The 25,162-nt window shown below is 32.8% G+C and overlaps 2 protein-coding genes across 3 annotated transcripts in view; one reads left to right on the top strand and one right to left on the bottom strand.

Moving 5' to 3' along the window:
- LOC143196071 (nephrin) overlaps nt 1-15,262 on the top strand; it is a 568,267-nt gene extending 553,005 nt beyond the window's left edge. Inside the window, exon 14 of the mRNA XM_076403661.1 lies at nt 14,871-15,262. Within this exon, the coding sequence (XP_076259776.1) occupies nt 14,871-15,049 (179 nt within the window). The 3' untranslated portion in view covers nt 15,050-15,262. The remainder of the gene's footprint in view (nt 1-14,870) is intronic.
- Nucleotides 15,263-16,669: 1,407 nt separating this feature from the next.
- LOC143196552 (uncharacterized) lies at nt 16,670-23,040 on the bottom strand. Of its 2 annotated transcripts, none has more exons than XM_076404302.1 (15): nt 22,441-23,040; nt 21,993-22,387; nt 21,672-21,934; nt 21,084-21,621; nt 20,820-21,025; nt 20,287-20,760; nt 20,079-20,227; nt 19,921-20,022; nt 19,659-19,866; nt 19,372-19,602; nt 18,985-19,318; nt 18,382-18,497; nt 17,150-17,451; nt 16,932-17,093; nt 16,670-16,876 (listed from the first exon to the last, which is right to left on the bottom strand). In XM_076404302.1, exons 1-15 carry the CDS (start codon nt 22,909-22,911, stop codon nt 16,745-16,747), a joined length of 4,083 nt encoding a protein of 1,360 aa, XP_076260417.1. In that variant the 5' UTR covers nt 22,912-23,040; the 3' UTR covers nt 16,670-16,744. The 2 variants fall into 2 exon arrangements, with proteins under 2 accessions (XP_076260417.1, XP_076260418.1); XM_076404303.1 differs by having other exon boundaries at nt 21,084-21,618.
- Nucleotides 23,041-25,162: the final 2,122 nt, after the last annotated feature.

Below are 25,162 nucleotides of genomic sequence, written 5' to 3'. Positions count from 1 at the left end.
ACGAGAAGGGAGTCGGGAAAAAACAACCGAACGGCACGCTAATGACGCTCGCTTTCGCAAAGTGTCGGTATGGTTGGTTAATGAGAGCTTTCATATGTGATTACTGTCAGTTCTTGGTGCAGATTTACTGAAAATAGACAGAAAAACATATATACATACATACTTACAGTCATACAATGTATTCGTTATCATTTGCATACCTCGATGATTTTTCCAATAACTTCTTTTCAATTATATCTTACCTTAGATAGACTCAGTACAATATTAATTTATAAAATTAATGTATTACTATTATTCAATTATACATTCATCAATACAAAAGGTGGGGCAAAAGTCCCGCTACCATTTTGATTACTTCGTTTAACTCAGTTTCGCTTTAACCATTGCATTGTGTAGACGTCCTAATTTAATATAGATAAATATACACCAAGAGTGGAAATAGTGACAATATTTATTGAAAATAACCATTCCATTATTTGCACTCAGAAAAAATTGCGTTAAAAATATCCTAATCGTCCAGTGCCTCACAAAACCACAATTTATCGTTTACATTTCTTTTACGGCACGACAGCAGGCAGTCTTCGTTCTGGAATATAACGGACGTCTCGTAACGCTGAAAATGTGGCTCTGGTGAGCGATAGTGTTTGCAGAGTCTCCAGAAACATCAATTCGGAGACGTGGTTCCCAGTTATACATATCTGCACGCAGTTTAAGGTGAATTTTGAAAACCGATTTGAAAATGTTCCCGTTTAAAATTCAATTAGTCCAAAAATTGCAACCGAGAGATCCTGATCAACGAGTTGAGTACAGTAATGCAATCCTAAGACTGTCTGGTGAAAGTGAAAGATTTTTCGTCCAAATTGATAATGAGCGATGAAGCCTTTTCTTCTCAGTGGCCACATCAATAATAATCAGAACAGTTAGTTTTGGGGAACACACAATCCTAAATTAATTCATGAAACATCACTGTTTCCACTAAAAACAAGTGAATGGTGCGGTATTCATGCTGGAAACATCATTGGTCCCTATTTCAGTTCTCGAAAATGACCAAGATGTCGCAGTTACTGTTATTGCTGAACGGTACCAAGACATAATTCGAAGTTTTCTTGTGCGTGAAATGAAAGGACTAGAGGACATGTGGTTTCAGCAAGATGGGGCCACAGCACACACAGCTCGTTCAACAATTCAATTATTGAATGACGTTTTCCCACGAAGACTAATTTCGCTAAGTGGCGCTTTAGCATAGCCAACCAAATCTCCGGATCTAACAGCACCAGAGTTTTTCGTATGGAGATTTTTAAAATCAAAATTTTATATGAATAAGCCCCAAATGATTCAACGTTTTAAACGAAATTGAAGAAATTCAGCCTCAGATGTCATGAAAAAAGCATTAAAAAGAGCCGAAAGTTGCATAGCGAATCGCGGTCACCACTTAGTCGATATAATTTTTCAGTCATAACGAAATAAAATGTAAATACCATATAAACTTTTTGTGAAAACCAAACTTACTTATCTTTTCTTTGGGCAAAGTTATAGGCAATCAAATTGTTAGCGGGACTTTTGCCCCACCGAGTTTAGGATAAATGTAGCAGTATGTATTTTCCAAATATAAATTAAACATTACATTACGATAAATAATTGAACTCTCTCCTTCTCAAACGTTGATATTGTATTACATATATAATTAACTATACTAATTTCGATAACTACAGTTGAGAAATAATTTCCTAAATTAAAATTATTTAAGGATGATTTACGATCTAGAATGGACCAGCAGCGGAATGGACTTTTTGAAGTAGCTTTCTAAAGTAGCTTTTGAAAATATTATTGCTAACTATTTAACGAATCTGCTAAAAGCAATGGTGGAAATGTACAAATTCTCTAAGATATTTCGAATTTTTTTTCATCAAATATATCTATTTAAGAAGTGATCAATATTTTTGAATAATATGGAATACATATTTTATAACTTTATCACTATTCTTTTGTTGTTTGTTGTTTGTGTGTTTGTATGTAAAAATTCACGTGCTACCAAGAACATAAACATAACACACGTTAAAAGTAAAGTAATCAAATTAGTACATACACATACATACTCAATAGAGGCGCTTATCACTACTTGGTATGACGGTGCAGAAAATTCTTGACTTCATTGGTGTCATTCTTGGTGTCACTGACAGCAACTTATGTACGTTTCAAATCCAGTTCTTTTCTTTTTAATGTGGTACTAGAAAACTAACAATTAAATATAACAATATGCAATAATGATTAACATTCCATGGTACCGGCAAAGGATAATGAAGGATTAATGAACGTACCACACTTGAATTTACACAACGAACAATAAGTAATATTGCCAGAAAATGAACCACTGCTACAAAGTTATATTAACAACGATACTATAGGAATCAATTAATATCTGAAGTTTCTGTTAATAATTCACATCAGCCGCATAAATCAAAGCGTTGTGTGGCGTTCGAGATTATATCCGCAGAACCATACCCAATATATATTTCCCTTTCTATTCTCGCACATACGAAACTTGGCTTAGTTATCGAACTATATATATATATATATTTATTGTAAAGGGTTGTAGATCTATTACCTTAGTTTACTTCCGCTTCCTTTCCCGGTTATTTCAAGGTGACACCACATATACCCTTCCTGAATATATCTCAAAGCCCAGCTCTCTATCTAAGTTTAATAGATATAGATATAAGTATATCTATATTTAGTATTGTTGTTCCAATGAGAAGAGGTCAAGGAGTTTGAGATACAAACGAAATTTTGTTCGTAAATTAGCTCTAAACTGCTAAAACAATAAACAAATTATTCAAGAAATTCCAAATAAGGCTTCAAATCTATTATACTGCGTACAGACTGGAAAGACAACGAATGGGTCATAGAGTAATAGAGATGCAACTCAATAGGGGACTCTGGCGCAATGTTTTGCTTTGCCCAACATCCAGAGGGCGCCATAATGGGCCATTCAAGTAATTTGATTGGTCAATTTAAATCTCATTATAGGCACCTGTAATAAAATATTTTACTGTGAAGGCATTTAATTGGCTCATTAGTAATGTTTGGCACGTGACAGCCTTGATGTCATGTTTAATTGAACTATAAAATTTAAATAAAAACTTTTTTTTCTGAAATATAATTTATTAAATAGTATTCAATTAAATATTAATATAATACTTAAAAATAAATAAATATAAATATACGATGTAAATTTTATCCACAAAATGTAAATATAATATTTTTTTTTTTTTTTATTATTACTCTTCGTGAGTCCACAATCTGCCCTATTGGCAATAAGTATTTCTTCTGTTTATATTATATATACATGGCATGTAGAAAATCACTTCATTAAGCAATCTTCTGTATAAAATATTATCTTAATTAATTAGTCTTATTCTAATGCTTATTCTAAACTCTACATATGTCCAGTAATCAGATCAGATGGTGTTAAACGTTTTAGTCTACGCACTTCACTATCACGTCGCATATTTAGCTGATTAGCGAGTACATTGGGATGCACTGACACTCTTTCGAAGTACTTCACACAAACACGTTGGATTACACTCGTTATAGGTTCTAGAGGAATATCGCGTTGTATCACTTTATTTGAAATATAGTACGGAGCATCAACAATGGCACGCAACACCTTATTTTGGAACCGTTGAATGATGGATATATTGGATTTGCTAGCGGTACCCCATAGTTGAATTCCATATGTCCAAATGGGCTTGAGTATAGACTCATACAGCAATACCTTGTTATCTAATGATAACTTGGATTTGCGCCCAATGAGCCAATACATTTGATATAATTTTAGTCCTAGTTGTTTCCGTTTAGAGAGTATGTGCTTCTTCCAGGTTAGGCGTCGATCTAAATGCATACCAAGATATTTAACATGGTCTGCTTGGGGGAGTTGGCGATGATTGATATTTACTGGTGGACATGTTCTTCTACGCAGGGTAAACGTTATATGCGTGGATTTTGATTCATTGGCTTTAATGCGCCATGTCTTCAACCATAATTGTATTTGCTCCAGGTGGGTTTGTAGGTTTATTGATGCTGTGACTGGATCTTCATGGGATGCTAAGATTGCTGTATCGCCTGCGTATGTTGCCACAGTAGTTATTTTTGTGGTGGGCAGATCGGCCGTATACAGAAGATACAGTACTGGACCCAGTACACTACCTTGCGGAACTCCTGAATATATGGGATTTAATTCGGTATATTCATAGCCTTGATTTACAATAAAATGTCTGTCAGTGAGATACGATTTTAGTAGCTGATAGTCCGGATGAGGGAGAAGTTTCTTTAGTTTAACCTGCAAGCCCGTATGCCATACTTTGTCAAAAGCCTGAGATATGTCTAGGAAAGCAGCCGAACAATATCTTTTGGCATTTAGGTCAGCGTTTATTTGGTTTACAAGTCTATGCACTTGTTCTATAGTCCCATGCTTATTGCGAAAGCCAAACTGATGTTCTGGAATAATTTTTCTTTTTTCTATTATATAGTTTAGTTTTTTTATGTATAACTTCTCGAAAACTTTCGAGATTATTGGTAATAAACTTATAGGTCGGTAGGAGGTCACATCTTCTGGTATTTTTCCTGGTTTAAGTATCATTAATATTTTAGCTACTTTCCAGATACTAGGGAAGTAATTAATTCGTAGCATAGCATTAAATATATATGTTAATAGTTTTATAGCCTTTTCTGATAGTTCTTTTAAAATTTTGCCAGTAATTAAGTCATAACCAGGAGCTTTTTTAATATTAATCTCTCTCATTATTGTATGTTTAACTTTTTTGACCGTTAATTTCTCGTGCGGTAAATCCATTTGAAATGGCGAATCTAGAAAGCTAGTAATTTTATTTTCGTCATCTTTATGTAGCTGAGACTGGAAAGGTTTAAAAACATTTTTTAAGTGTTTTGAGAAAATGTCGGCCTTCTCTTTATTGCTTCTCGCCCAATTATTTTCGCTTGTTTTAATAGGTGGGTTATGCTGCTGGGATCTCCTAAGCTTTTTTGTTGCTTTCCACAACGAATAGTCTGTAGCCTCAGTTGATGTCAAGTTTTCTAGGTATTCTTGAATGCCTTGGTTCTGTTCGATTTGGATTAGATCTCTCAGCTCTTTTATGGCCCTATTAAATTTTCTTTTATTCTCTTCAGTCCTTTGCTGTTGCCAATTTCGTCGTAACTTTCTTTTTTCTGCTATCTTTTTCTGTATTGTACATGATATATGTGTATTTTTTCTTGGAAATGTTTCAATGTTGGGAGTCGCGGAATATGCTGCCTCCTGTATATTTTTTGTAAGATTTATTGCTGCTATTTCTATATCCATTTCAATTTGTAACGGTAAGTTTAGAGAGATATTTTGGTCTAAGTTTTCTCTAAATGAGGGCCAGTTAGTTCTATTATTGCACAGAGAAGGGGGTTTATCTTTGATGGTAATTTTTGAAGAAATTGTTACTATTATTGGTGAATGATCAGAAGACAGGTCGAAACATGATTCTGCTTGACACTTTTTTGGATCAATATTTTTTGTAATACAGAAATCTATTGTATCTGGTTTTTTATTTCTGTCTGAAGGCCAATATGTTGGTTCACCAGTAGAGATATGTTGTAAGTTATCTATCCTTATGGCTTTGAGCAGTTCTCTACCTTTTGAGGTTATTATTCTTGAGCCCCACATTAAATGTTTTGCATTATAATCTCCTCCTGCTATAAATCTATTACCTAGCGTACGGAAGAATTCTTGAAATTGTTCTGCCTTGTTGTTATGTTTGGGTGGGCAATAAATCGCAGAAATTGTTAATGGTCCATGGGCTTCCTCTATGGTTATACTGGTGGCTTGCAGGTAGTCTTTGCGGAATTTTTCTTTTTCGAAATGCTTTATATCATCTCGAATTATTATGGCTGTACCTCCATGTGCTTTATCATCAGGGTGATTTGTATGATAAAGCTTATATTTAGGAACTTTCAAATAATTTTTGTCCGTAAAGTGTGTTTCGGAAACCATCATAACGTCAATATTTTGTTCAATTACGAACATTTTTAGTTCCCTGGCATGTTGTTGGAGCCCATTGGCATTCCAGACGGCGATTTTGTAGCTATTGGTTTCAGGCATTAGGCAAGTTTGCTTACGACGGTTGTGAGTAGACCAAGCATCGTACTCATTTGATCCATTAGTTTGGCCATCATATTTTCCAATCTTGAGATGTTGCTAGTTTCAGTAGGTTGAGATATTGTCTCTCGTTTTTGTGCTGAACCATTTTCAACTATTTGGGCATAAGTTATGTCTGGTTGACTTGTTCTGGTGGGTAGTGGTAAATTGGTAGTAGTGGATTGTTTTTGTTGATGCCTTTTTTCCCTTAAGGCAGGATAGAGTTTCTGCTGTAGTTGCTTGTGAACTGCGCAACCCTTGTAGTTCGCTGGATGATTTCCGTTACAGTTGACACATTTCACTTTTTCATCGCGAACTTTACGAGTACAATCTCCTGTCTTATGTTCTCCTGCACATTTTACGCATCTATATGATTTGCGACAGTAAGTCTTTGTGTGCCCGTGCGCTTGACACCTTGTGCATTGTGGTATAATTCTTTTTATATGTGGTGGTTCGCATTTAATAATATTATTTTCCAATTTGGTGATTTCATACACCGCCTTATTGTTTCCATTAGGTTTTATGTCTATATAAAACATAGGCAGAGGTTTTTTTGTCGTGTGATGTCGTATATTGTGAATATTTACGACCTCGTGGCCTTTTTCAGCTAGTGCTACCTTGATGGTGTTAAAGTCCGTCCCGTGATGTAATCCTTTTAGTACGAATTTAAATGTTCTCTCGGATTTTGGCCTGAATGTATGGTATTGGGTGTTTCTTTCATCTAATTCTTTTATAAGAACTTTAAAGTGATCCGCTTCGAACAATTGGATTTTAATTGTTTCATAGCTCACTGTTTTAATTGTATAGTTCGTAGTAATGGTTTTTAATAAATCATGGATGTTTTTTATTATTCCTACCTTATAGACTGTTATTGGTGGTGGTTTGGGAACAACTTTTTCAGGGCTTGGTTGTATGTTCTCTTCAATTTCTTCCGACAGGTTGCTAAAACTGTTTTTTGTCTCTATCGGTTTCTGCAACCAATAGTCACTGATTCTTGTTTGTTTCCTCGCGATTTCTTCTTCTGGACTTCTCAATCGTTTTTTGTTAACGACTGTAGTCCATTCTGATGGTGGAGTTTGCGTTATTGCTGTTTGTTCTAATCTTATATCAAAGTGTGCAGGTGATTTGGTTGAATCGCTATTGTTTGCCATTTTTTAATTTTTAATATTTTATTTAATTTACTTCCAGAGGATAAAAAAAATAAAATAAATACATTGTTTATTTCACGCACTTCATTTTTCACTTACGTTATTTTAGCACTAGTTTTTTTTACTATAAATAATATAAATGAATTTCAAAAGGACTGTTGTAAAATAAGATGAAATTATTTTAAACACTAATAAAAATGAGATGCAGTCCTTTTGTCTGGTCACGTAAACACGTATTCACTACACTTTAGGTCCACTGAGAGACGGATAGCCGCATCTGTTATGCGTTTTTAACACTCAATTAAATAACCGTAATAAAATACTGGGTTTTTTTAAAGAAAGGTATCTTTTTATAGCTTGGACCGTATTGAAAATACGTCTTCACCCTACGAAGGTTGGAACTGAACTAAATATAATATAAAAATAAATATATCTATAAAATTTAAATATTATATACATATATATAAAACCATGCATTGCAAATCAAAATTATCTCTTCTCGGGTATCGTGGTATTATTTTCACCATCACTAAATTGTTCATAAGTACTTAAAGGAAAGTTTAAATGTATCACAAAGATATCTCATATCGTAACGATCATAAATCTGTTTCATGTTTAAGCCAACCAGTTCAGGATTTTTAAGGTTTTCTACTCCTTTCTTAAAGAACACCGTGTACTTTTAACGGAAACGATGATTTCCGCACTATATGTGCATCCGGGTAACTACCTACTTGTATATTCTAATAAAAAAAAATAATTTAATGTATAAACGTTATAAAAACCTAACCACACTGTTCTCTATATAAGGCACATTGAAAATGGCGTGCAAAATAAACAAACCATAGAACGAAATGAACCAATCAGATCCCGTCGCGGCTCTTAGCATAGCGTGTAAAACAAGTAATATATTAAAAGTAGCGACATCTACATGTTGGACGTCGGGAAACATTTCCCCAAAATTTCCTATGAAGTTAATTTTCTATTTCTCTATGGAATGGGTTTATTGGTATATGTTCAGTTCTGTTTGGACGGTTTAATGACGACCAAAGAAGTTTTGTTCGCATTCGCTTGCAATCGGTAACATTAAAAGAAATTAATGGAATCGACGAATGCGATCTGGACGGCAGGTATATACACTATAATCGCCGCCACCGTTGAAAAATACAGATTGACGCCCAATGAACATTTATTCCTAACAATAAATGCAATATGTGCGTTTCATCGAAGGCCAAAGAATGTTCGGTATCCGACGCCGAAGCTCATTCGTTGTCCTTCGTTGGCCCGGTCTATACGCAGCATTAACACAGACAAGCAAATAGCTTGTTATCAAAATTAAGATATAAATTGTCTTTATGGCATTTACTTTTTTGTCAAATGTCCACCATCAAGGAGCTTCAATTAATTAAACCAATTATATTGTCTCTAATTCAATTTGTTTTTGAGCAAATTTTACTATCAGTCTACTATAAAACAAATTAATTATCAACAGATCAGGAAAGAGCAGTGTCCCAATTAGTTCATCACTCAGCCATGGCAGGTCCCTGCTTAATTAAGAGAACTTGGTTAGGACCACAACATCAGAGCCCTTGTCCTGAAGATACAACTGGTAAAGTTTACAAAACGTTACTGACTGCACTAAAATTTTCCCTAATTATGGAATAATAAAATTATCTTCTATAACATCAGCAAACATTTTGTCATATCATTTTTAGTAAACGCAAATCTATCAGCTGTCAAACTATTTCTGTGTTACCCCCACTTAACCACTAAACCAAATAAATGGTAGCAAATTAAATTCTTACGTACTTGGTAGAGACATAAATTCGACCTCAATGGTTCATGTTTCATTAAAAGCGAGCTTGCGCATATCGTTGAATAAAATTGGGTTCTAGTGAATTACTAAATGAACAAAAAAACGAATCGTAAAAAAGGAATATGTACCAGGTATATTACCAAACAATCTACAGATTTATTGTTACAGGAGGCATTGTATTAAAGGCAATTGCTATTTCAATATTAGTAAATTAAGCAAATTAAACCAAACTAATCATAAATGTATATTATTTCATAAATATTTATTCTCATAATAACACTATTTTGCTATATTAATTACTACCAACTGACTACAGTACCGAACAAAACCAAAATATTTATATTAATTTACATTTGTTTTGTTGGTAATTTAATTTTTTGTATATGTTACAAAATTATATTATTATTTTTGTATTGGTTGGGCTCGGCACCGACTTCACAATGATCACTTGATACTAGTTATAATATTGTTAAAAATAATATTGTAAATAGATAAATGGGTTTAGGTAGTTATTAAGCTAAATGGTGTGTATATGGTAGAATATAAAATACGAGTAGGTTAAATAAGGCTTTTGTTTATTTTTATTTAGTTATTACGACCATTGTTATGAACATATTTTATTTTAAAATATTTTTTTGTGTTATAAATCTAAGTTTGATTATTTTTTAGATTTTAGCGAGTACCTTATTTATTTTTTGAAAGCAATTCAACTTTTTTGTTAAATATACTTTATTTTTTTCTTTTTAGTGTTGGATATTTACTCAATAAATTACACAGTTATTTTATTCAATATTACAATGGATAGGCCAAGTGCAGCCCGTATGTAAAAAAATAGGAATAAAAAAACAATGGTTGAAAATAAGGACCACTTATTATAGCGCAGGCCCCGGGGTCCACTACTTAGCCTGGGTGATTTGACAAATGTTCTAACTAAACAACAATAAAAAGTTATTGTCACCGCCGGGAGTCGAACCCGTGACCTCTGGGAGCTTTAACCACTACACCATAGAAACAGTAGTCTACAATATTTCTATGAGGTCTTATATGCTATAGCTAGTACTTAAAAAGCAAACTGAACGGCTTTTGCACTGAACGACTTCCGATTTTCCGTCACATCAGATCAGCAATAACATTATACAGAAATATCTGATTCAGTCAGTCAATTTGCCCCCCTTTCCCCCAACAGATTCTCATTTGTTTAAAACGGGACCACCTCGGAAGTGCGTTCGTTCGAATAAAAAAAGAATTTTGAAAATCGGCCCACAATTGACGGATAAATCGGCGAACATACATTACGAAAAAAGTATAATCAGCGAAACTGCTCTCAAATAGGATTTAATTGACATATACTGAAAAGTAAAATGTGTGTAAACACCATCTCTTTTTTTTTTTTTTAATTAATTTATTTTATAGGCCTATATCATAATTATGCTATTTAAAAGAACAATATAAAGGCAAAGTTAACCTAAAAGTATCAATATTAATTTACCATATGCTTATCTGCTTTTTAAAGACAAACTGTAAAAAATACACTTTTTAAAGCCAGAAAACTTTTTATTCAAGAACATTTTAATTATAAACAATATTACGTGACTGTCCTGATGGAATGATATTTGACTCCAAATGTCAACTTTATAAGCCCGTCCAATAAAACAGTCAAAACACGCGATAAAGATCTATAATTCGTTTTAAACTTTGAGCGGATATTTCCCTCTCAGTTTATCCTAGTTAGAAAGAAAAAGAATGGTGGCACATGCGTTGAAACATGGAAGCAAGTCAGTCTATAAAATTCGATTTGTATTAATTCTGTTGGACCATGTTGCCAAATGTATACAAAATTCTTAAAAACAAAATAATAATTAGATGTTATAAATCGACAAAGGCTGTAAACCAAAATTATATGTTAGTTCGGCAACATTGTGATGTGCTGATTTTTGATGACTATTGCAATATAATAATAATTTTATCGGACGTGCTACACATGCGTTACTAGTAAGTCTACTAGTAGGCAATCATTACTCTTACATCTTATATCAGTTTAAAAAATGCTGATTTCTACAGTTCCTATTAAGTTGCTTTTATCGTACAATATACCGTAACCGATAATGTTTTGAAACAGTGCTCATCCTCCTCCCCCTCCCCTTCATATACGTTATCGTTTATTTCCCTTCGCCATTATTTCATTCAAAAACCTGATCGGTCTCGTGTTCTCGCCACTCCCCCGGGGAACCGGCGACCAGCTTATCGGCTCGAAACCGAAAACAAAAAACAAATAAATTAACGCCGAAACAAAAATGAAATAAACGCCCGCTTTGATGAAGTGGATCTCGTTCGAACCTTTCCGGACACCCGGGAAAACGGTCGATCCGAGACATATTGACCGGCGGAAAAGTTTCCAGACCTTCCTGGTGATACTGAAAGTTTTCCCGTTCGATTTCGCGCCGGGTTGGGATGTTTTGCGGATCCGGTTAGTCATAATTTTAATGTCATGACGTTTCGACAATGGCGTGTACTATTAAATATGTTTTTGACGATAGTTTCGTCGTTTGTTTCACCCAAGTGACATTCTAGATATATTAAAATTGTATGAAACAGTCAATTAATTATCTATAGACTTCTCAACAGATTTATCTGAAGAATAATCTCGCAACTTGCAACATCCAGATGAGATTGGTTAGTACTAACATGCATTATAGACACCTATAAAGAAAATATTTTGTGGTGAACGCATTTGAATGATTCTTAAACATATGTTATCACGTATATGCGTCACGTGACTATCCCCTAGCATTTTATTGAAAACTGTGAAACTGAAAAAAATGTGAATGGGTTTTTATATTTATGGCTTTTATTTTTATTTGAATAAATTGTAGTGGTATCTATACGTCACTTCCCATGTAATTATAAACAGCACAAAATTGGATTTTCTTTAGTCATTTTGCTTCTGAAAAAGTCTTTAAGAGCTTTTCTAAATACAATATTTGTTTGTATTTCATATATTTTAAAATATATTATTCATGGATATTTATGTTCTTCAACATTTATAAGTACGATTTCCATATTAGATTTCGAAATAACCACTAAACAATTGACCAAGTCCACAAAGTAACAGCGGTTGTTGAAAACATATTTAAAGAAAATACGTACCGTCCCACAATATTCCTGAACGTCTCACAAGCTTTTGAGCAGGTATGGCATATCAATTCAATCTACAAGATTCAATCGCTACAGCAGATTTACTGCTGAAAATCTTGGCAAAAGATGTATCTCCATCTAAAGCTGTAGAAAAAGTACAAGTAGCGGTCGACAAGATCTACAAATGGACCAGTGACTGAAAAACTACAGCTTAATAGCTTCAATTCTGAATTCTAAATGAATTAGAATTCTTCTTCATTTAGATCCTATATTTCTATCCTATATATGAACTCCAATTCTTTCTTTTTTTTATATGTTCCAGCGAAGTGACTCTAAACATTTTGGCTGTAATGTAAGATTTTAATACTTCAGTGTCTTGTTTTGGTAACATTTTCCGTAGCTTATGATCAAAGTCGTCAGGTTGTAGCTTATTGGAAATTTGAGCTACATTTAAAAGTATAATTAAACATACCCTTCTTCCTTCATAGGCGATGTGGCTGATACCAGGTGCTATTGGAGTACGATCGTCTTAATGAATGCTATTTTTGGAACGTCAACAATGCCTGTATTTCTTGACAATATTTTTGTAACAAAACAAAACGCCGTAATAAATATTAATGAAAGCACCTTTTTCTATAAATAACATTAACAAAGGATTTTATTTAAAGCCCAATAACAAATAAAATGTCTGGAAACGTGGTATTTATAATTACATAACAACAAAAGCATCGGTATATCATTATTAAGAGAAATATATACGCTCGTATTTATGATGTTAATCAAAATTGTGGTTATTATAGGGCAAAATAATTACATTTTCTTTACTCTGTTTACAATGAACCTGACCCTTTGTAATATACAACATCGGAGAAATGAGCAATTCCGTCATCTGTTTTTGATGTAATAGTATGCTTTGCTATCGAGAACATGCCTATTTGAAATTATTTACTGCAAACATATACGAGAACGTTTTCAAATTGCATTTTGTAAAATAAATTCCTATCAAAAATTGTTTTTTCCACGCTGAAAATGTTATTACGAAAAATACGTAAAAAACATAAAGATAAGGTGATTGACAATACAGCTAGGGTTGGACAATATTTGAATTACTTGCAATTCAAATACAAATACCTATTTGGTATTTGTAATTCAGTTACTTCTTTAAAATGTAATTATGAATGTTTATTGAATAATTATGTGCGCATCCACCATATAGTCCTCATAGTTTATTAGTCTAGGCGACTAATATTTGAGAAAAATTTATGAAAATGTATAGCATCTGGAGGCCAAAACACTACTCTTGTTTAACTTTAGTATAACATTGGCAAAAAATGGTCCCAGTAGTCATTATTTTATTATAAGAGATCTATGATTGTTTTAGATTTAAAAACTTGAATTATTTTTCACATATCCAATATCATCACTAATAATTTACACCTAAAAATAAAGAACGAAATTATTTTGCTAGAAAAAATTGTGACCAATAAATATTATCTCTGTAGGATTAGATTCTTAGAGATTATCAAACATAAAATGTAATAATTGTGCAACCCTCCATACTGAAAACATCAATTATTTCAATTCTGCCCGTATTTCGGCTGGAGCTCCCCGGGATAGTGTCTTGGGACCACTCATGTATGTGCTCAACACTGCCGGTATCCCAACAACAAAAGAAATAGTACTTGGAGAATTTGTCGACGATACAGTTATCATGGTAAAAGATCTCAGCCTAAAACTGTAGAAAAAAATTACAAGTGGCAGTCAACAATATCTACAAATATACTAGAAAATGTTGCACCAAATATGTCCATATTAATTTTGAATTACTGCGAAATGACGGAAACCTTATTATAGCATTTAACGGATGCCAGATTGTTTAAGCAAAATCAGCTAAATACTTCGACATCCATCTCAATGCATAAATTGTAACACCACGTATGATAAGAAGTAAAGCAGGTCAAAGTCAAAAACAAGCAAATGTATTGACTAGTCTGAAGATACTCTGAAGTTGACCTAATATCAAAGAAATTGGTTTATCACTCACTTATAAAGCCGACTTGGGCCTATCAGCAGCAAGTATGTAGTTTCAGTAAAACATCAAACCGTAACCATCGTATGTAACCAACGAAGAGCTATACAGTGAACTAGAAATCATGAATTTACCCAGTTATCCAAAATTTCAACTTAAAACATGAAATAAGATTACTAAATCCCAGCAATATAGAAGCAACACAGTTACTGGACAATGCGTACGGAATCAGAAGGTTGAAACAAACCACAGTAACTTGTTTAGTGTATAAATATTAATTTTAACTTTAGCTCAGCTAAAGCATGTCGCTTATAATCATTTTAATTTGGGGAATACATACTGACATATTAAGCCCGTACTCGCATTGTTAGTGTATTAATGCAAGTACAACAGAACAGTAATAATAAATTAATTTGTAAATAAAGATTGTACTAAGTATATCTAATATAAGATATTATAATCGCTTTGTCTTTCACCGCAAGTAACGACTCGCAATAGGTTGACGGCACTTATAAGACGTATTAACTTGTAACCCTTGTAATGATTTAATTTTTTCTTCTGTTATAGAAAGCCTGATTGATTCCTCGTGTCTGCCGCCGTACACCATCACGGCCAGGCCCCAAAGCAAACGTAACAGCGCGACTCAAATGCCAGTCAAACCCTACCACGTCACCTGGGCCCCGATGCTCCAGTCTCGCAACTGCTCCACTCAAACCCCGCCCCAGCACAAGGAGAGCTCCGTGTAGTCGCCTCTCGTCATCTACATCATTGTCAACTTGAACGAACCCCAATCAGATGTCTCGGCACCGGGACCAATACCACCTGTGATATTTGTGAATATCTCTAATATTCTTAAGCGCCATACTTACATTAAGTATCAAAGTAAAACTGTTAAGCTGTTATTATTTCATTGTCAATAAAAATATCATTACATGTCACCGATGAGTTTATTCCACCTATTTCACCTGTGTTTTATGATATTTATTGATTAGAAATAAATGAGTACCACAGCATATGTGCTTTTCTTTTCTAAATTATTATGAATGAATATCAATACTATATAATTTAAACTGAACATAGATTAAATCATATTTAAACTAAAATGGAGCTTTAACTGCTCTACAGGCAACCAAACTTACACGTATGAGAAGTTTTGTATACTCTCGCACATTTCAAAATTCTCGTTATGTGCATAATTATTATATTATTTATATAATATATTTTTCTTATAATCGGAACTTATATCACCACCCTAAAAAATACATAGTAAACATATGTTTTAAAATAACACAGAATCTAATTCAATCTACCAATGAAAGCAATATTATATGTTAATAAAACAAATAATGCTCCCTCTTGTGTTTATTTTAGTATTCTATAATATCATATAATTTAAACAGAATACTCAAAAACAAATAAAATTTGGTCTGGCCTGTTTTCAAATACAGTTTCCTTTATTTCGGTTAGTATTGGCATAAGTATAATTATTGATTATTTGGCAAGATGGAGAGTTGCATAATAATGTTTTTTATATATATCATACTAATTTCAACTCTAGTTTTAATTATAAAATAATTTCATCTATTTTAAAATATATCGATTTAAAAATTAAATGATAAATCCTGAGAGATTATCTAATAAATCAGTATTATTGCTATGAAATGCTTAAAATGTTTTAAAGGGCTTTGTTTAATACTATTTTTATTCCATGCATTTTTTTAATAATGGCGGCTTTAATGATTTTATCAATCCAATCTCTGAAGACGACGAAGAACCAGGATAGTGGAAAGTGAATATTGTACATTATGTTACAATTCATAACATATACAAGTCACAACGAAAATGCGAGATGTAGAAATGAAACTGAATAAAATAAAAATAATTCTTGAAATCCAGGCAATGCTTAGGATTAATTGCTAATCCTGATACAGATTTTGGATGCTAATAGTATAGTGCAACCTTTTAACGTTACATTATTATAATTTTAATCACAAGATGATACATCGATTCTTCTTATTTTTGAGTTTTCTATTGTGTAAAGTTAGCCCTTTGAAATAACTGGAATTTTATCTAGAACTGCTGTTACTGTGGTACTAGGTTGATTTTGTCACAAAAATCTGTAAAACACTCGTTCACTATTTATTCGAAAAGCATTGCCATGATATTATATTATGCGTTTCTGTACATGTTTCTCCATTGTGCATGGCTTGTCATATCATAAATGAATAACTTGTTTTTGTTGTAAACGCACGGAGAGACATACAAAAGTTGTATAAGCATCTCATTTGAAATAACCAATATAAACTAACAACCAAAGATTAGTAGGAAACCACCTACATTATCGGTAATTAAAAAATCAAAAAGTGTTTACATATTTTCTATTAAAAATCTCATATAAACTAATAAATAAAATTACAAACAACAAATATAACTACTCAGTCTTAAAAATTAAATAATTTTTTCGATCGATGTGACTTATCTAGCTTTTTCTTCAGAGCTGGACTGAAGGTGGAATTAAGCCTTAACTTTTTCAAAACATTAGGTGTCCCCTCTGTGGCTTTCCTTTTCTTACTCTGCAAAAAAGATTAACTTCAATACATTCCATTACATTATGAACGAGTTCCTTACCTCTGCAGCAGCAACAGAAACTTCTAAAGCAGAAACACTTTGAAATACGAAATGTTTTGTTGTTTTGGAGGAGCCAGTACTGATTTCCGTGCAGGATTTGGTATATTCCGCTACTCGTTGTAGGACTTGATCACTTCTGCTCAAAAATGATCCCCGCTTTGTCTAAATAATCATTATATTATTAACCAGATTTTAATTTTGTTTATTTGTTTACTGACCAGTAAATTTAAGGGAGTTTTAATAGAGTCATTGTCGAGATCCCCGCTCGATTTCTCATTGGGTGTATTATTCTGCGAATTACTTTGACTCTGATTTTTCTGCAATACTTTCCTTCCAATTTGTAACAGTTGGCTTTGGTTGAATAAGTCGTCTTGCAACTCTTGATTTTTTTTAAGCTTCTCCTTAAGGAACATCTCGCGTTCGTGTCGTTTTTTCCGCCATTGTTCTTCACTTTCTTCTTCCTCCATGTAGATTTCTTCGTCGTTTGTTTTCTCTTCTGATGCGTCGTCGTCACCTTGATCTATATAGATATAAGATTAATAATTTCGGAACTATTGAACAAAATCCACTCAAGAGTTATACTGCAGTAAACTTAATAACATCAAGGCTTAAAAGTAAAGAAAAATTTAAAAGACTATAACACAATATATTAAGTTCACGTGGCAATATTGCTAATAGTGACAATGACTCAAAAAGCACAAATCAAAGCAACACTTCGAGCGTTACTTTGAGAATATAAACAGAGATTGGTACAGTGGTTGGTCATTTGTTTACGTTTGAAAACTGAGAACAGTTCTTTTGTGTCTTTAACCCCTTACAGTAGGTATTTGTTGACATGTCATATTTGACGATGTTTAATTGAATGGATGATTTGTAACTTGATTGTATGGGCTGGTAAAACCGAACCACCATCGAAAAATTATTCTCCTTTTTCATTTCTTTGTTATTTCATGTGAACCCGTTACAGTGGTTATTTGTTCACATGTCATATTGTTTAATTGAATGGATGCACTGTAACTTGATTATAAGGGATGTGAGAAACAAAATAGAAAAATCATTCTTCTTTTTAAAAATTATTTCTGTTCTACAGGATGAACAAATATAGAAAAATAAATGTTTGTTAATTGAACGCAACAACTATAAACTCTATGTTGCTTCTTAATGCTTTTGGCCATTCTTTAGTATCCCTTTGGTCAATGCCCTATTATGCCAGCTGATCTTCCCCCTTATTGTTATCCATGTTAGAAATGCCCCCTCTAACTAAATAAATTGTGTACAACAATTGTAAACGTCTCAAGCCAAGATTAAAGTAAAAAAAGGCTCTGTATAAACTTTTAGATGTCAAAATAATAGCAAACACAGATTGAAGTACATCTGAAGACTACAAGATCTGCACGCTCATCCAATCTGAGTCCTACATATCCTTCAAGTATAAACAATCTAAACTCACCAATATTTTTCCATTTGAACTGTCGTTGCCTGCCAGTTCCATGCAACTCTCCATCATCTAATAAAAGTTCTTGAAGCATTTTAACTTCGCGTGTATCATCATCTAATATTCTTCGCCTATAAAATAAAGAAAAACCAGTAGATTATACTTTATGGTATGTAGGAAATAAACATGCTAAAAAGTGTTCATATTTGCATTTTATGGTGAAATAGATCCTAATCTAACAGTTTTAAGTTTAAATATAAACTTGCTTGTTATCATGATCATTATCTACAAGTCGAACGAAGATATGATATTCGACGATTATCTGTTCTTGAGATATAGCCAAACTATTACAGCTACAAACTGAATGAGTGTCAGTTTTGAAAAGGGTAGCGGATTCCAACCCATACAAGAAGATGACTAATAATTAAATTATGATAATTTTATATGAGATGGCATTGTACTTTATGATGACTAGTTTTATTGATTTCTGGTAAAATATTCTTCCATTTTGACTTTTTTAAAAGTTATAGGTAATGTAAAATTGATTTTAAAGCTTCAAACAAACCATCAAAAAGTCATCAAGATTGGTAAATAAATAGATAATAATTAAAGGCTTACATATGAATTTTCTCCAGATCCTCCTTCATTTTATCCTCATCAAACTTCTCGGTATCGCCAGCTTCAAATTCCAATTCATCTAAACCTTTCTCATCTTCATCTTCACTACCCCATTCGGACTCGGACAGCTCGGCTTCCGCTTCCAGAAAATCGGCCATTCTCATCTTTCCGGGTTTCTTTGTATTTTCCTCATTCAAATCAATTTCGTTTTCCTCTGAATCATATCCAATATTATCTGTATTAGCACCTCTTGTATCCTCGCTGTCCTCATCATGTAAGTTAATCTCTTCATCATTTATTTGATTATCATCATCATCATCAGAGTCGTCATCATCTAAAAAAAGGCTATAAAAGGTTTTTGCTTCAAAGTATAATAAAAAGTTTTACCAGAAAACTGTAATTTTCTTTTTCGCTTTTTCCTGTTACTTGGCTCAGCGGTTCCCGAATTTTCATCATCCGAATCAATGATTCCACCACCAATAACTTCTTGTGCATCTCCAGATAACTGCTGCGAAGCTCCAGTCAAGCGGTTAATCGGAGGAGAATCGAATTTCCTCTTAAAATTTTCCAATTCCTCTTCATCCAGTAACTGAGATATAATCATGTCTTGATCGGTACCTACATCAAAATTGCCACATTAATTTTACAAGATAATGGATATATTAATACTATACCTAGCGTTTTTATTTCCTGACTTTCACCTGTTAAGAAACTAGCAACATTTGATTCCGACTGAGTCACCCCAGTGAACTCTCCAGAACATATACCGAGCAAATCTTGAGTATTAGGGGGCTCTTCAGAAGTTGGTGTTGGAGACTGGATTATCGATTTTGTTTCTGATATTGACGCTGGTATTTGTTCCAACGTAGCACTTAGTGAAGACTAAAGTTAAATGTTTAAATATATCTGATATATTTAAAATAATGAAGAACTGACCTGAGAATTTAAATTTTCGGAATCAGCAAATAATTTCTTCTGAATCAAATCACCTTTGCTTGGAGAGCCATTTGTAGATAATCGAACTGGTGTATCTTTAGACTTAAGATAAACACGGGATAAGTAAAAGTGTTATACCAACAAGCAGATTATAATACCTTTGTAGCAGAAGCTAAATTCTGTATACTCGTAAGAAATGATATGGGAGTTAAAAAATCAGCTATGGATTTCGACTGGCTAATCGCTGTTTTAATTGGTGTCTTTAGCTGCCTGGGTTGGTGTGGTGGGATTAAATCATCTTCATCCGCTAAAACAATTATAATCCCATATAAAACTACTCTAGAATGTTACACCATCGGCAATTACCAGTAATAGTCGAATCTAATTGCTCGTTTGCATTCTTAAATAACGATACAGGTTCTTGGAACAATTCCTCATCATCAGAATCATCTTCCATCTGGACAATTCTCCTTAAAATCTTTTTTTCGGGTTCGCCGATTTGATTTTGGCTAGTGCTCACTTCACCCGTCATATTAGAATCACCATCTACATCAGGTATATCACTGCTGATTTCGCCACCCTCAACAGAAGTAAGTTGTTTTTCTTGTAAATCTTCTTCAGGCACATCATCCTCATAACCAGCTTTACCATCATCGTCTCCATCATTTTCGCTCACCTCAGCTTCATCATCTACAAACGCCGATTTCTTTCTAGGTTTATCCTTGAACTTCTCGTCATACATTTCCTCGTCCGAATATTCTTCTTCGTCTGTTAGCTCCATTTCTTCTTCATCCTCATCATCCAAGAATTCGTCTTGGCAAGAATTTTCTTCTGTGCTGCCTAAAATAATAAGTTCATCAATAATCTTTAAAGTTCAGTAATGATGATTAATTACTTACCAATGTTACCACTGATCTTAATGCCTTTCGATGCCTTCTGTTGCCAAATTTCTGACTTCTTCAAGGCCATCTGATTTTGAAGATCCTCCTTCAATCTATGCAAGCGTGCTCCAGGTTTTTCTTCTGGGGCAGTATCCTCATCATCGCTTACTGTCATAGCTACTTTTTCTTTATGAACATCACCACCACTTTCAACGGTTACAATACTAAAATTAAAAATTTTGATTATAAATATAGATACAAAATTGTAAAGCCGACTACTACCTTAACTCAACCTTATGTTTTGGTAGATGCTTCTTTATTAAGGTATGTTTAGCAAATCTCTCCATCAACTGTACAACTTCTTTTGGTTTTGTTATTCCAGTGTCTAAATCAATCACATGATCAGGGTCACCGCTTAGTTTAGGCTGAATGTTAGCCAATTTTTCTTTCAAAAGTTCTTTTTTTGCCTTAAGTATGGATTTATTCTCGTCTTCTGGATTTTGATTGTTTTCACCAAATGATTCAATTTCTTTACATATATCGTTATAAACAAAATCTCTTGATGTTTTGACTAATGTCTGACTAGATATTTCAGATACTCCTTTAATACCATCTTGATCACCTCTGAGTCCAATATCTAATGGTATTTTTTCTGGACTTTGAACATCATCTAAATTGAAACTATAGCTATCGCTATTGTTTAAAGCTGTGGTACCATTTAATTTATCATCAGTGACATCCTTAGATTCCATGTTCTCTCCAAGTTCATTCTCAGTTCCCTTGAGCTCCAGATTATCATTTTTACTAATTATTTCCTCTACTAAAATGTCCTTTTATATATATTTAAATTTTTATAACAATTTTACTTACTTAAAATATCATCAGGGTTAGGACATTTTTTAGATACACCATTTTCATCCATATTTTCAAAAGTACTAGATTCATCAATTACTTCCTGGTTAGTTATCTTTAAGTCATTGCTACTGTTTTCACCTTCAACAGTATTCTCTTTGGCAGATTCAGGATCCTTTTCAGCTGGCATATAATCTTTATCATCAGTATCATCACCTTCACCTTCACTCTCCGACTTATAAAATGCTTTGACTTCTTTCTCACGAATTTTTAATTGTTTCCTTATTGTAAAAATTATTTAATAGACACTAAAACCTTTCTGGATTTTTATCTACTTACGATATAAGTTCTAGTTGTTCAGTGGACATTTTAATAGCAACTGATGGTGGTGTTTTTCCAATATCAGGAATTGCGGATGCAAGTTTAGGTCTTCTTGCTAAAAATTCCTTCAAGCTGTGTGTTTTTGGCTTATGATAGGGCAAAGACACATTTTTTTCTCTTAACATCCTTTGGGATTCTGCCTGTATTTCTACTCTTTGGTCAGCAGCTTCTTTGGCAGTCATTGGTTTTAAATCCTCCTTAGTTTTTGTTTGATCTTTTGTTCTTTTCTGACTTTTAGTATATTTCTTTTTATCTTCATGTTGAGATTCATCAATAACCTGATTATATTGAGAGATACTCTCAAATGCCTCATCTTCACTATCTGAATCACATAATGTTGCCAAACGTGACTTCTAAAATAATTGTATTTATTTTTTATGAATTAAAATATATTACAATACAATACCATAGTGTTAGAAGTTCCTTCAGGGATAACTTCACCTTCAGAACTCATTGTGTAAATAATTGGTTCATTTTCTTTATCATTAAAATTTTCCTTTTCAAGAGTTGTTACATCTTCTTCGCTATCACTATCAATTCGGGCAACTTTTTTCCTAGTTAAACTAGTTTTTGTAACTGTTACATCCGTGTCCCCCTCATCATCGGTATTTACTCGATTGTCTTCAAAGACTGATTTATTTTCCACATTATTTAAGCTCTCAAAATTAATTCGAACATCCTCAGTCAAGTCCTCATTTGATAAAGTAGAGTATTCTTCATTAATATTTTGTTTATCTTCTACTTTATCAGACTTAGTTAACAGTGTAGCAGGTTCTGGTTCAATATCTGTTAAAATTCCGGAATCCTGGCAAAGATTCTTGTGAATTTCTTGATTAACTGGATTCTCTTCACCATTCACATCACAGTCAAGTTCCATTTTGCGTTTAAAAGTGTTAAAACGATATTAAACTAATTTATAATTTGTCAACATTAAAAAAAGTTAGAAGACACAATTAACATAATACGTACGATATCTTTTTCTATGGTACGATATGTAATATTTTTCGCGCCGTTTACTGATTTTATAGGTTAGATACTCTCCAAATTTGTTATATATGTTTGGTTGCATACCATACTTAACATTAATAATAAGTTAGTCCTGGAAAAACATTTGAAATATTGTTGATTAATTTTTGTCAATTGGAGAAAGTATATTATGTTAAAAACTTGGAAACCTTGGGAAACAAAATGGATATCGTTCATGAATTTCCATTCGATGAATTATTGGATATCGTTGGGAATGATATTAAAAATATTAGGTAAGAAGACTATTATGGAAAACTATACTACTATAGTGTTAATTTAATAATTTTCAGTCGCTGTTTGACGGTATTGATTGAAATAAGTAATATAAATACATTTTATGAGGGTCCAACTAGGGTATCGACTACTGCAAATTTTGCTCTTTCACATTTGTTGGTTTTTCAAAACAATTACCCGAAAGATGTTTTTGTAATGTTTTTAACTTTACTTAAAAACATCGCAATAAAGTAAAATCGTTAAACAGAAACGAAATTGCAAAAAAAATATCGCTTATTTTCTTAGGTTACACTCAATGGAAAAAATGCCCTTAATTTTCAAAAATACAGATAGAATTTTCGAAGCGTTCATACATATATTTAATTTAGATCATTTCTGTAAAAATACAGGAAAAATATCTATTGCTGTTTTGACAGAAGTAATTAAATTAAAAACCACAGTTTTAGAGAAAATTGAAAAGTATTTGGTTCATATATTGGAAAAATTCAATCAACTGTCATTAGTTATGGAATGTGACGTTTTATTTGATGCGTTAATTCAACGGTATTGGGATTGTTATGAAAATTTTAGCAGAAAATTAGTATAGTAGTTTGTAGGTGTTACCTAGAGACAAATGTATTCACCGTTTGTTGTACATGGATTCTAAATTGTTTGAAAGTAATAAAAAACACCGATATTGGAGTGAGTAACACCAAACATTTATTTTTACCGCGATAAATAAAACGAGAGTTTTAAAGGAGTTTGTTTTAGTGAAAGAAAATTATCGTTAGATTGAGTATCGTACACGCTTTTTAATTTTCAGAATTTATCAAACGACTCTCAACAGACGTGTTCATTTCTGCGAACAACCAACAACTTTTACAGGAAACTGTCCAGAGTGCGACATATTTCCAAGTTCAAGGAAATAAATGTGGACTCCGTTTTTAACTCGTTTGTTAACGACCTCGTGATGTTAGCGCAGAAGATTATACATCTATGCGGATATGCGGATATAGAAAAAGATGCCAAAGTCGTATTAGCGATGACAATTTTTGAGTTCCTCAATCAAGACCAAAGGATGACTTATATAATCGAAACGACCATACAACATGAAGTCCAGGAATTGAATTCGGACGTGTCGGGATGGTGGAAGAAGTTCTCCCATAGTTTCTTCTGGATGTGTCACATTTTATATGCTAAAAAATGGTAAGCGAATAATAATTATTAGAGAAAAAAATTATTACGTATAGTTTTAAATAATTAATAATTGTAATTGTAATTTGTATCGCTTTATATTAAATCATTATAACATGTCGGTTGAAAAGTTTTCGGTCTAAATTTCTTACAAAATTTTGCAAAATTTTTTACAGAAAGTTAATCAAAAACAATTTAGATAAGAGTCACGTGGCGAGTTATCAGGACAATATGGTGTACGTAATATGGCATCTTCGTTTTGCCAATAATCGAATGAAAGTCGCAAAGATTTGTAGAAATTTTGTATTACGTGAATTTTTATACAAGAAACTTACAAATTAACCTAACTTATAAATTATATCTAGAAAAATTAAAAATATTCTTACTATGCAACTTTTATGCTTATTTATGGTTCACTATGGTCTCCACTCTATTGTCGTGATAACTCATGTCGAAAAAAAAATGAAAAATAATAGCACGAAAATGTTCACGAATTAATTTAATCTTTTCCGATGTTAATTTTTCAAATTAATGAAAATAAAATAAATCACACTCAATTAGAAAATGTTCCAAAGTAGGTTATGAACAGAAAAGATGCCAAGTTTGAAATGAAAATTTCAGATAGCGTCTGGCAACTAATGTCTACAAATGATTAATGGCGTCAAGGACAAAAATAACAGGTCAATTGAAAAGTC

This window comes from Rhynchophorus ferrugineus, unplaced genomic scaffold (assembly GCF_030347505.1).
Source record: "Rhynchophorus ferrugineus isolate W39M unplaced genomic scaffold, kcgeb_rfMv2 rfM4, whole genome shotgun sequence".
Taxonomy (NCBI): Eukaryota; Metazoa; Arthropoda; class Insecta; order Coleoptera; family Curculionidae; genus Rhynchophorus; species Rhynchophorus ferrugineus.
Note: the sequence above shows the minus strand (reverse complement) of the source record. Positions and strands in the feature narration are given on the sequence as shown.